Here is a 12,500-nt window from a genome sequence, read left to right as displayed (position 1 = left end):
GAGACAGCAGTTCACTACAAAAAGATATTCATTTATTGTCCATGAACCACCAGAAAGATCGACAGGAATGCAGACATAAAATCCAGGGATCTTCAGGAAACCCAAGGCAACTATTTATCTCGCCCTTAATCTAGGCAACAGTTTCTATAACCTACTCTTTCTAGGCTCATGGTCCAAACAAGGCGACCTTGCAACTCTGGACCAAACCTCCCCTTGCCTCACAGCAAGCAAGGTTTACTTTTAAACATTAATTAAACTTCAAACATTAAACTGTCAACTTTGCTGTCCCTGGATCTTTAGCTTTTCCATTCGTCTTCCATTGTCTCCTCTGTTTCTAGTCTCTTGGCACCCTGTATGAAATGAGCCAGCCTTTAAATAGGCCAGCCAATTACCTCAATCAAGTCCTTGGGCTAAACCATGTTAGAGGGGGGGGGGGCGGTCTGTACCAATATCCCCACAATGTTACAATCTACAATAGCACAAAAGACGCACACAAGACATAAACACATACACAGCAACGCAATGACACCCTTCACAATAAAATAAACAAGTAAAAGATGTTAAAACATGTAAGAGTGTGGTTGCCATGTCTGTGCATTGCACATTATGCACAAGGTAAGTGTTTTAACAGTTTAAAACATGAGAGGATAGTTAGATGAAAAGGGGAGGTCTCCTTTTTCACAAATCTGCATTATATTTTAATCAAGAACCTAACAAAGCAAATCAGAGAGAATAGAATAGAAGTCTTTATTGTCCACTGCTGTGGAAATTCATCTTTGGGCCCACAAACATATATCACACACAAACAACACTACACAGCAGGTACAACATATATCACACACAAACAACACTACACAGCAGGTACAACATATGGAGACATGGAAATGAGCAATCAAGGTTGATCTCAATAAAAGCAAAAAAGAATGAATAATATAAGTTAGTCCAAGATATCAAAGGTTCTGTGGGGGCAGGGATTATGAATTATAAAAACTCATACATTTAGCAATTAATTTAGCAAAATAATGGATGATGGTATAAAAGCTTTCTTGAAAGTGTTTCTGCTTGATGTAGGTACTCTGATGGGAGTCTTTTAAAAGTGTGATGTAGTGGATGTGAGGGGTCCTGAGCTATCTGTAGGGCTTTCCTCTTAGTGTGGGTTGTGTACAGTTCTACCAGCTGCCTCTGGGAGTTCAGTGTGATTTTACTGGCTTTATTTATCATTTTTGTGAGCTTGCTTTTGCTCCTAGACCCTAGATTCCCATACCAGCATGTGATGTTGTATGAGATGACGCTTCCAGCAGACTGGTGTAGACCATCCTCAGGACTTCTCTACTAACATCAAAACTGTTAAGTTTCCTTAAGAGAAACACTCTTTGGGTTAAAAATATGGGTAGCTCACTCCTCAGAAAAACTCCACACAGTGTTTCATTTTTATTTGGGGGACAGGCTGCCCCCAATTTGTTTGTTTACAGTCTTCAGAGCCTGGGCTGCCTACAGAGACCGTTTCTTTATAGTCTACTCACTAGATGGGCAGCTAGCTGATCTTAGGGAGACATTTGCTGAATGTGACAAAAATGTAATAAGCTTGAAATGGCGTACGATTGCTGACTGCACCTTAAACATTCACTAGTCAGATGGGCCTATTTTATGAAAATAAACACAATGTTCCTTTCTTTCTTTCCATTCCATGTCATATGTTGGTTATTTTCTTAATGAATTCAGGTGGAAATCCAGAAACTGCGGCTGTACTGTGACCCTGAGCAGAGTGAGCGGGAGACGGCGTGTGAGATCTACTCTGTGGTAAAACACACTAGCATAGAATATGCAATAGAGTTGAACTAGCATAGAATAGGCAATAGAGTTGAACTAGCATAGAATATGCAATATAATTGAACTAGCGTAGAATAGGCAATAGAATTGAACTAGCGTAGAAAATGCAATAGAATTGAACTAGCATAGAATATGCAATAGAATTGAATTAGTGTAGAATAGGCAATAGAATTGAACTAGAATATGCAATACAATTGAACTAGCGTAGAATATGCTATAGAATTGAACTAGCATAGAATATGCAATAGAATTGAACTAGCATAGAATGCAATAGAATTATGCTCTTCTAAGCTAAGACTAAATCTGCTCATATGATTATTTACTAATTCTGTGGCTAATGTCTGTTTATTTTCTTTGTTTCCCTTAAACAGGATGATGAGAGGGTAAGCATCCCCACGTGCCACCCCTGCTGGTACTAGAGCATGGCATCCCAACGTGTACTAGAACATGGCATCCCCACGTGTACTAGAACATGGCATCCCCCCGTGTACTAGAACATGGCATCCCCACGTGTACTAGAACATGGCATCCCCCTGTGTACTAGAACATGGCATCCCCACGTGTACTAGAACATGGCATCCCCCCGTGTACTAGAACATGGCATCCCCACGTGTACTAGAACATGGCATCCCCCCGTGCCACCCCTGCTGGTACTAGAGCATGGCATCTCCACGTGCCACCTCTGCTGGTACTAAAGCATGTGAAGTGCAGAGAGGAGAAGCACTCTTTAAATGAATACACTTAACACATCATGCAACAATGACAATTCATCCCCACGTGCCACCTCTGCTGCCACTAGAGCATGGCATCCCCACGTGCCACCTCTGCTGCCACTAGAGCATGGCATCCCCACGTGCCACCTCTGCTGGTACTAGAGCATGGCATCCCCACGTGCCACCTCTGCTGCCACTAGAGCATGGCATCCCCACGTGCCACCTCTGCTGGTACTAGAGCATGGCATCCCCACGTGCCACCTCTGCTGCCACTAGAGCATGGCATCCCCACGTGCCACCTCTGCTGGTACTAGAGCATGGCATCCCCACGTGCCACCTCTGCTGCCACTAGAGCATGGCATCCCCACGTGCCACCTCTGCTGCCACTAGAGCATGTGAGGTGCAGAGAGGCCAAGTATTCTTTAAACACATCATGCAACAATGACAATCTTTTGAAGTAAATCAAGGGAAGATGGATAAAGTGAGTCCTGCTTTGGTCTTTGCCACTTCAGTGTCCACTGGACCGTGAGCCTGCAGTCGAAGAGCCAGCAGAAAAGGAGTGTGACTGCTCCAAAGGTAGCCCAGGACCACCGGGATCTCCTGGACCAAGGGTACTGACACACACACACTCACACACAGAGATACAAACACACACACACACACACACACACACACACACACACACACTCTCTCTCACTGACACGAACACACACACACACACACACACACACACACACACACACACACACACACACACCCTCTCTCTCAGGCAATGTACTACACAACTGTGTGATGAACACTGTTCTTAATGATGCAGGGCCTCCGTGGAGAGCGAGGAAGAGATGGACCTCCAGGACCAGATGGGAAGACTGTGAGTACACACTGATTTCCTGTTTCATATACCATAGAGTCAACAGCACTCACTGATTTCCTGTTTCATATACCATAGAGTCAACAGCACTCACTGATTTCCTGTTTCATATACCATAGAGTCAATAGTACACACTGATTTCCTGTTTTATATACCATAGAGTCAACAGCACTCACTGATTTCCTGTTTCATATACCATAGAGTCAACAGCACTCACTGATTTCCTGTTTCATATACCATAGAGTCAATAGTACACACTGATTTCCTGTTTTATATACCATAGAGTCAATAGTGCACACTGATTTCCTGTTTCATATACCATACATGAGTAGAGGCAATGATCAATTAGTAATCACTTACACCTAGAGCCTTAAAGGAACAACACGCCAATTGCCTTCTTGCCTGTGCCTGTTGAGGTGTCCAGAACCATGGCAACCTTGACAGGGACAACGAGGAGGCGGACATTTTGCAGACTTTTGCCTATCAACAGCCCCCTCTCCCCCAGACAATTGCCCAACCTTGTCAGGGACAAACATTTTGCGAACATTTTTGCTCCTCAACTGCATTTTGTTGTCTTTGTACTTGTTCTCTGCACAATGACAATAAACTTGAATCTAATCTAATCTAATCATCTAATCCAGCGGTTCCCTAACTCTTTTTCCCGCGGACCACCTTTTACATTGTGACTCGGCTCTCGTACCCCCAGCATCCGACACATTAACGTAACACATTCTATTGACGCATTCCAGGCATCATGTTTAATTAGCCACCTTACATAAAAAAATCAAAATGTGCAACTGGTCTATGAGCTAAAAAAACAGTGTGGAGTGGAGAACAACATTAGACTGGTTAGATAAATCCACGTGAACCCTAGGCCTATATGCCTCATCATATTTTTGTTTTCTTCGCGCAGTCTTTTCTGTCTCGTTCTTTCTTTCATTCCCCTGCGCTCCGGAGCCACCTCCGCCTTCATCATTCTGCCCCCATCCCATCTCATCGTTACGTGTCTCCTGCTCGGTTTCTCTCGCTTCTCCTCTTCCATCGCTTTGATTGGGCCTTTTGCACAGTGTCCCTCTTTTTAGAAAGTTTTCCATGTTTGCGTAGGCTACCTAGCCTATACTTCCACGAAACTAACGAGCCAGATATTCTGGCTGCCCGCAGAAAATCATGTGCATTGTGGGTAGCTTATTTTTTTATGAAAACATAGCCTACTATAGAGTTTACAAATTATTTCATTTAATTTCACGTTTCCATATCATTATAATCCAATTCGAAATTATGTATTATTTATTAATTAAGTAGATTATTAATGAATTAATCACCTTTCCGCCATTGCCCTTTTCATCTCGCGTACCCCCTAGTGGCAGCTGGCGTACCACCGGTGGTGCACGCATCACAGTTTGGGCATCCCTGATCTAATCTAATCTGAAACAACTATAATAATCCTCCCCATTCACAACTAATTTTACCTCGGACGACTGTAATAATCTTCTAATGCCATCTGCCCACAGGGCCAGCCAGGGCCAAGAGGAGAGTCCGGAGAGCCGGGGGGCCCAGGGGTGAAGGTGAGGTCCTCTGTTGTCCACCACTGGCTGACCTGTTTAAATCTGGACTCTGAAAAGTGTTCCTCTATGAGAGTGTTAGTTGATCAGTTTGTCCTGAGTTTAGTTTAGTGGCAGCTAAAAGGGTATTGTACTCTAGTTTTGTACTGTACATAAGGGCTGATTTCCCAACACTGACGAGTTCCCCAACACTGACTCTAGTTTTGTACTGTACATAAGGGCTGATTTCCCAACACTGACGAGTTCCCCAACACTGACTCTAGTTTTGTACTGTACATAAGGGCTGATTTCCCAACACTGATGAGTTCCCCAACACTGACGAGTTCCCCAACACTGACGAGTTCCCCAAAGTGTGGCTCCACAACTCTGTGTTGTCTCGTCAACTCTGTTGTTGTCTTGTCACTCAGGGAGACAGAGGGGAACAAGGCCTTCCAGGGATGCCAGGACCACCGGGACCCAAGGTAAGAACCGAACCAGAACCAAACATTAGAGCTACCATGGCCTCAGGTAAGAACCGAACCAGAACCAAACATTAGAGCTACCATGGCCTCAGGTAAGAACTCGACCAGAACCAAACATTAGAGCTACCATGGCCTCAGGTAAGAACTCGACCAGAACCAAACATCAGAGCTACAGTGGCCCCTTCACCACTGTCCCGTCAGAGGCTCCACAAAGGCCCCTCTGTATGGCTGTCCCGTCCAAGGCCCCTCTGTATGGCGGTCCGAGCTCTCGTGTTGGGGTTTGACCGGGTTTGACGAGGCATTTCAAACAAACTGGTTGGGGGCCGTGGAAACAAGACAATGGGCACTTGCTGGAGGTGATCTTTGTTTTAATAACATATGGGAGGGAAATGGATTTATTTTTACTTGAGGCTTATCAAAACTGGAGAGGCTGAAGGGTGGAGAAAGATGAAGGGTAAACATTACAGTGATGTCATTACACTCACACACACACACACACACACACACACACACACACATTACAGTGGTGTCATTACACTCACACACACACACACACACACACACACACACACACACACACACACACACACACACACATACACACACACACACACACATTACAGTGATGTCATTACACTCACACACACACACACACACACATTACAGTGGTGTCATTACACACACACACACACACACACATTACAGTGGTGTCATTACACTCACACACTCACACACACACACACACACACACACACACACACACATTACAGTGGTGTCATTACACTCACACTCACACACACACACATTACAGTGGTGTCATGTCATTACACTCACTCACACACACACACACACACACACACACACACACACACACACACACACACACACACACACACACACACACACACACACACACACACACACACACACACATTACAGTGGTGTCATTACATTCACACTCATGGGCAGCCGTGGCCTACTGGTTAGCACTTCGGATAGGTGACCGGAGGGTTGCCGGTTCGAACCCCGACCAGTAGGCACGGCTGAAGTGAGCAAGGCACCTAACCCCTCACTGCTCCCCGAGCGCCGCTGTTGTTGCAGCTCACTGCGCTGGGATTAGTGTGTGCTTCACCTCACTGTGTGTACACTGTGTGCTGAGTGTGTTTCACTAATTCACGGATTGGGATAAATGCAGAGACCAAATTTCCCTCACGGAATCAAAAGAGTATATATACATACATACATACTCACACACACACACACATTACAGTGGTGTCATTACACTCACACACACACACACATTACAGTGGCGCCAGAAACGCATGTGTGAAGCTCTGTTGTCCTTCTCTAATTCCAGGGTCCAAGTATGGCGCGATCAAACCTAGGGACCATTGGGATGCCAGGAAAGAGGGTAATGCTATTTGTGCAATGACATCATGCCTGCATTGTGTAGACTTATTTGTGTTAACATCATGCCTGCATTGTGTAGACATATTTGTGTTAACAATCTGAACTGGACATCCTCTGAGATGTTGAGAGTAATTATACGGTCTGTTTGCAGTTCATTTCTAAAATATTGAAGTGTATTGTGATGATTGTTTTATATTTTAGGGATTACCAGGAGAAAGGGGGGCAGCAGGACCTAAAGGAGATGCCGGACCCATGGTAGGCTCCCATGGACAGTGCCAGACGTTATGTTATTCATGTTCTGCCTGTTGGGAAATGCTGTGAAGTCCAGCAGAGAGTATTCTCAACTAACTGTCTAGGAACTGTCCGGTAATACTGATAGCAGAAGGCCTGCAGTGGAAAGAAGGATCTGCCTTCTCCATTCCATCCTGTACCCTTTGCTCCGCGTTGGAAGCAGGACTAAAGCGCTAATCACTGTAATTATGTTTGGGTTGGCACTTTGGCCAGGGATCGATTGTGGGCTCTGTTTTAGGAGTTTTTTTTTTCTTTGTGCAGGGGGAGTCGGGGATGCCTGGCAACGACGGGCTAGACGGACCTACTGGACCAAAGGTGGGCTCATTTTACACTTTTTGGAAACTGGGTACAATTAAGATCCAAAGCAAGACAGAGGAGAATGGCTCTCTGCTGATGAGTGCACGGTTCAGTGATGAAGTCCTTCTGTCATATTGACACCGTTTGCTATCATCAATGACCCGCTCAGCTTGGGCTGAGATCTTGTAATGCTGTTTAATCAGTGCCTGTCCCAACCATGATACAAAGCCAATAGTTTCGCCATCCATATTTGCCCTCTTTCTGCAATGGCTCAGTGGGCTGATACCTAGTAGAAGCACGTTTATGACTGAAACATGGTAAGGGAAAAAGAGGACATGAGAAATAGCCGTGCCCTTGCCAATATCATTCACAGCTTCTGCTGGGGGCTCGTGAGGGGGACTCTGGGTTTTGGGTTTCACGTGTTTCGTTCCGCACGTCACAGGAACACGCGGTGCCGTCCGAACAGCACCTGAGCAATTTGGTACTTTTCCTGTCATTACCACGAAGGATGCCCTCGGAGGACAAGCACCCCCCCCTCCCCACACACACACACACACGCACGCACACACACACACACACACACACACACACACACACAGGCACGCACGCACACACACACACACACACACACACACACACAGGCACGCACGCACACACACACACACACACACACACACAGGCACGCACGCACACACACACACACACACACACACACACACACACACGCACGCACACACACACACACACACACACACACACACACACACACACACAGGCACGCACGCACACACACACACACACACACACACACACACACACACACACACACACACACACACACACACACACAGGCACGCACGCACACACACACACACACACACACAGGCACGCACGCACACACACACACACACACATACACACACACAGGCACACACGCACGCACGCACACAGGCACGCACACACGCACGCACGCACGCACACACACACACACAGGCACGCACACACGCACGCACGCACGCACGCACGCACGCACGCACGCACGCATACACACGCACGCACGCACGCACGCACACACGCATGCACACACACACACGCGCGCGCACACACACACACACACACACACACATACCCAACGCCACACACGCACACACACGCACACACACACACACACACACCCACCCACCCAACGCCATACACGGTGCTGACGCTGTTCCGCTGTAATAAGACGTGTTTAGTCGAGCTCGTGTTCACACACTCCGCTCTCACTCCGCTCTCCCTAATGGGAAACACATGCGGCTGCTCCCGCCAACGCTGGCTGAGACTAGGCAGCCCCCCTGTCCGCCGGCTCGTTAAGTGGCCTCAATTAGACAGCAGAGGCACCGTGTCTATGGCAGCAGACCGAGAGGGCCTCTCTGAGCAGCCTTTACAGCGGGAGACTGTCACATTTACATGCTGTGCTGCTGTTGTGTCGACACAGACCATGATGGATCGTGGTCGGCCTGGTCTGACAGTTCTGTTAGTAGTTCTACAGTCAGCATGTTACTGTAGGCAAATATTCATATTCATATTCCACCACCATCTCAACTGCATTCTGTCAAGATTTTATAGTTCTTGTCCTTAATGAGTAGTGGACACACTGGCCCTTACTGCTTACAGTAAGCTAGCACCAGCACTTCAGGACACCTTGCGGATTTCTTAACATTAACAACTTGAACGATGCAGCATCTGTAAAATCTCTGAGGAATATTGACTTGGCCAGTTGCCTTGGAAACATGACTGATCCTGTTGCTGAGCAGATGTGTCTGATGGTCTCTGGCCCTGACCAGCATCCAGCCTGATGCCAAACCAGTTCTCAATCGAAAAGTAAATTTAAGTTGTACATTAAACTACTGAATCCTGTCGGAAGTACTGCAAACACATCTCTCAGAAGTGCAGCAACCAAATTAGATACGAGTCTGAACGGTAAACAGAGCTGTCATTCCCCAGGTGTCCAGGCTACCTCACCAGAAGTCCAGCCCCATATCTGCACTAGAATCTGCTCCTAGAGTCAGCATGTCGTGCTGTCCACTACCCCACCACCCTCCGCATGATGAAGCCCAATCGTCTCTGTGAAAAGCAGGACTTCTGCCGGTGCTGCTCACATCCCACAAGAACAATAAATATGGAGTGGGAGTGTTTGATAAGGTTTCAGGGAACACTGCACGGCCTAATCAGTCACAGCAGCCCAGCGCACAAGCCCTTTGCACACAGTTTACATTAGCCTTGAATTAACTCTGTTTAGAGGATTAGCAAGTCAAAACAATGACTGTGTTTACATGGAAAAAAGGCAGGAGGATTTTTTTTCTCTTCCTGAATGTAATTTTTGGGAAAGACATCAGGTCTCAGAATGGGGGAGACAGATCACTTTTTCTCCTGCAACTGCTCCCTCAGGCAACATGTGCATGGCTTTCCTCTTAATGAAGGTGTATGTTTAATTTTCCGAAGTTTCCCCTAATTACGGAAAAGTACCCTTGTCAGTATACGCTCATTTTTTTAACCTTTTGTTTTATATCTTGGAATCCATCCCGGTTTATGATACCACAAGAAAGCAGAAGCTCATTAACGTTAAGTAACTCCAAAAGCTTCATTTCCTTTTCAACACGAGTCTCCTAAAGAACAATTAACAACCAGAGTTATACATGCAAGATCACATGCAGTTATACATGCACTATCACAATACATTCTCAAATCTGCACAGAGAAGCATACCACTTCCTTCAGGGTTTGCTGTGTGTCAGTGCTGATGTTTGCTGTGTGTCAGTGCTGGGCTTGGCTATGTCAGTACTGATGTTTACTGTGTGTCAGTGCTGATGTTTGCTGTGTGTCAGTGCTGGGATTTGCTGTGTGTCAGTGCTGGTCTTGTTGTGTGTCAGTGCTGGGCTTTGCTGTGTGTCAGTGCTGGGATTGCTGTGTGTCAGTGCTGGGCTTGGCTGTGTCAGTACTGATGTTTACTGTGTGTCAGTGCTGATGTTTGCTGTGTGTCAGTGCTGGGCTTTGCTGTGTGTCAGTGCTGGTCTTGTTGTGTGTCAGTGCTGGGCTTTGCTGTGTGTCAGTGCTGGAGTTGCTGTATGTCAGTGCTGGTCTTGCTGTGTGTCAGTGCTGGGATTGCTGTGTGTCAGTGCTGGGATTGCTGTGTGTCAGTGCTGGGCTTTGCTGTGTGTCAGTGCTGGGATTGCTGTGTGTCAGTGCTGAGATTGTAGCTTCTTGTTGTTCTGGCTCTCACTGCTGTTTCTCCTGTGCCCTCACATAAACTTGTCCACCTCGATTCAACCCTGTTGTTTGGGGCGGCACGTGTGTGTGTGTGTGTGTGTGTGTAATGGAAGTAACTCATTCAAGGGTGACTGTGTGTGAGCATGCATGTGTGTGTGCTCAACTGTGTGTACTTGCTTGGAACGGCGTCGCCGTATTTGCGTTTGTTATGGCTGTGTGAGATTTCTGTGTGTTTGTGTAAATACATTAGGCACAACATATCTATTTAAGTCGTTTTTTGAACCATAAGAAGCCTCTATACTTGTGCAGGGGTTTGAATAAGACCTGCATTCACTTGACTGACAGCACTGAAAGCAATGCTCCATTTAACATTACTGGCAGACAGTTTGCCCAGTACTTCTCCAGGTTCCAAGCCATATAAGAAGAGTTATTGCTCGTGACATCCTGCTGTAGATGTTCTGGCAAAGACACATTCTTGTTCTTGGTCTGTATCGACAGGACCTGGGCTTTATTTCAAACTAGGCTGAAATAAGTTGACGTAGCCCGTTAATAATGTGTTAGTAGTGTAGGCATCATAGAAAATTAAGGTTTATAGAAATATAAATATAAACCAGTTAGATCTACACACACTCCCTAAATACCTGAACATATTTGCAGGCAGTGATGAGGACCTTGGTAGTAGAACAGTTTCCTTCTCTCAGTAGGTTTGTGAAGCAAACATTTTATTATTAATGTTAATGTGTGGCCTCCAAATATACTTTTAACATGTTGTCCATATACTTAGGTTGCATCTTTTCCTTATTGCTTATTCCATATTGCTAGCTAGCTAATAACACATGCATTAAAGTAGCAACTTTGACTTGGGGTATTTAGATGTATGAGGTATGAGCATACAGTATGAATGGGAACACAGTTAAGTTCTCAGATCCTGGGTCTCTGTCCTGAAACTGTCATGAAGGTTTTATTAAACAACTTGTTCAACCATAAACATGTTTACAAGTGCTTTAAGAACTCTTCAGTGAGTTATTGGCTTGGACTTGTCCCTGTAAACATACTCACCAATGATGAAGCCACTCAGTAATTTCCCATTTCCTCGTGAATTTTCCTACAAGATGAAGAATGTCCACAGATACTTTGTGGGTAATTTACTGAGTCAAAAGATGTGATGTCCGTTCGTATTTTCCAGCTCATTCAGAGGCTAAAACATAATATTAGTTCTGGTAGCACACGGTAGGCAGGGGGTTCAGCACTGTGGCAGGCAGGTTACCTCATTTGTTTGGTGCCCAAACCAAGACTGTTACATTTTCCCCCTGTGGCCAGAAAAGGGTCTTTCTATTCCCCTGCAGTCTACATAGACGGGGCCTGCACTCTAGACCCTGGGGTTGGTGGTGAAAGCTTTTTGGTATTCGTGTCCATTATTTCTTTATCATACGAAAGCAGGAGTCTAATTCAGCTGTTTACATACTGTGTTTTGTTGCTCCGTATTTGCATCAGGGACATGACGATGATGATGATGAAACAAACCTTGGCTTGTACACGTGAGACAAATGAATGCATTTGATAGTTGATAGTTAAGTTACACTTCAATCGCAAATGTTGTTGTCAATGTTTTTATGTTATGCTGTCCTAAAGTAACCCTAAGTAAACTCCATCACAGTGTTGCAAATTAGTTTAGATTATTCATCACTGATAAACAGTATCAAAAGAAATGTCTACGCCATACGCAGTCTTCAGCCTTACAGCACGCCATTGGCATGTCTCTGAACTGCTCTCATGGACGCCATACGCCATGCGCAGTCTTCAGCCTTACAGCACGC

The 12,500-nt window shown here is 45.7% G+C and overlaps 1 protein-coding gene across 1 annotated transcript in view; it reads left to right on the top strand.

The window, feature by feature from the left end:
* Positions 1-12,500, top strand: part of LOC143130878 (uncharacterized) — a 58,785-nt gene that overhangs the window by 13,067 nt on the left and 33,218 nt on the right. Inside the window, exons 7-15 of the mRNA XM_076290137.1 lie at positions 1,723-1,800; positions 2,202-2,213; positions 3,056-3,154; positions 3,361-3,414; positions 4,926-4,979; positions 5,384-5,437; positions 6,795-6,848; positions 7,049-7,102; positions 7,400-7,453. Of these exons, the coding sequence (XP_076146252.1) occupies positions 1,723-1,800; positions 2,202-2,213; positions 3,056-3,154; positions 3,361-3,414; positions 4,926-4,979; positions 5,384-5,437; positions 6,795-6,848; positions 7,049-7,102; positions 7,400-7,453 (513 nt within the window). The remainder of the gene's footprint in view (positions 1-1,722; positions 1,801-2,201; positions 2,214-3,055; positions 3,155-3,360; positions 3,415-4,925; positions 4,980-5,383; positions 5,438-6,794; positions 6,849-7,048; positions 7,103-7,399; positions 7,454-12,500) is intronic.

Source organism: Alosa pseudoharengus, unplaced genomic scaffold (genome assembly GCF_046254945.1).
Source record: "Alosa pseudoharengus isolate Yale_2024_CS ecotype anadromous, Long Island Sound unplaced genomic scaffold, YU_APseudo_1.1 YU_APseudo_1.1_scf_18, whole genome shotgun sequence".
Lineage (NCBI taxonomy): Eukaryota > Metazoa > Chordata > Actinopteri > Clupeiformes > Clupeidae > Alosa > Alosa pseudoharengus.
The sequence above is the reverse complement of the archived record's forward strand: the minus strand, read 5'-3'. Positions and strand labels throughout refer to the sequence as shown.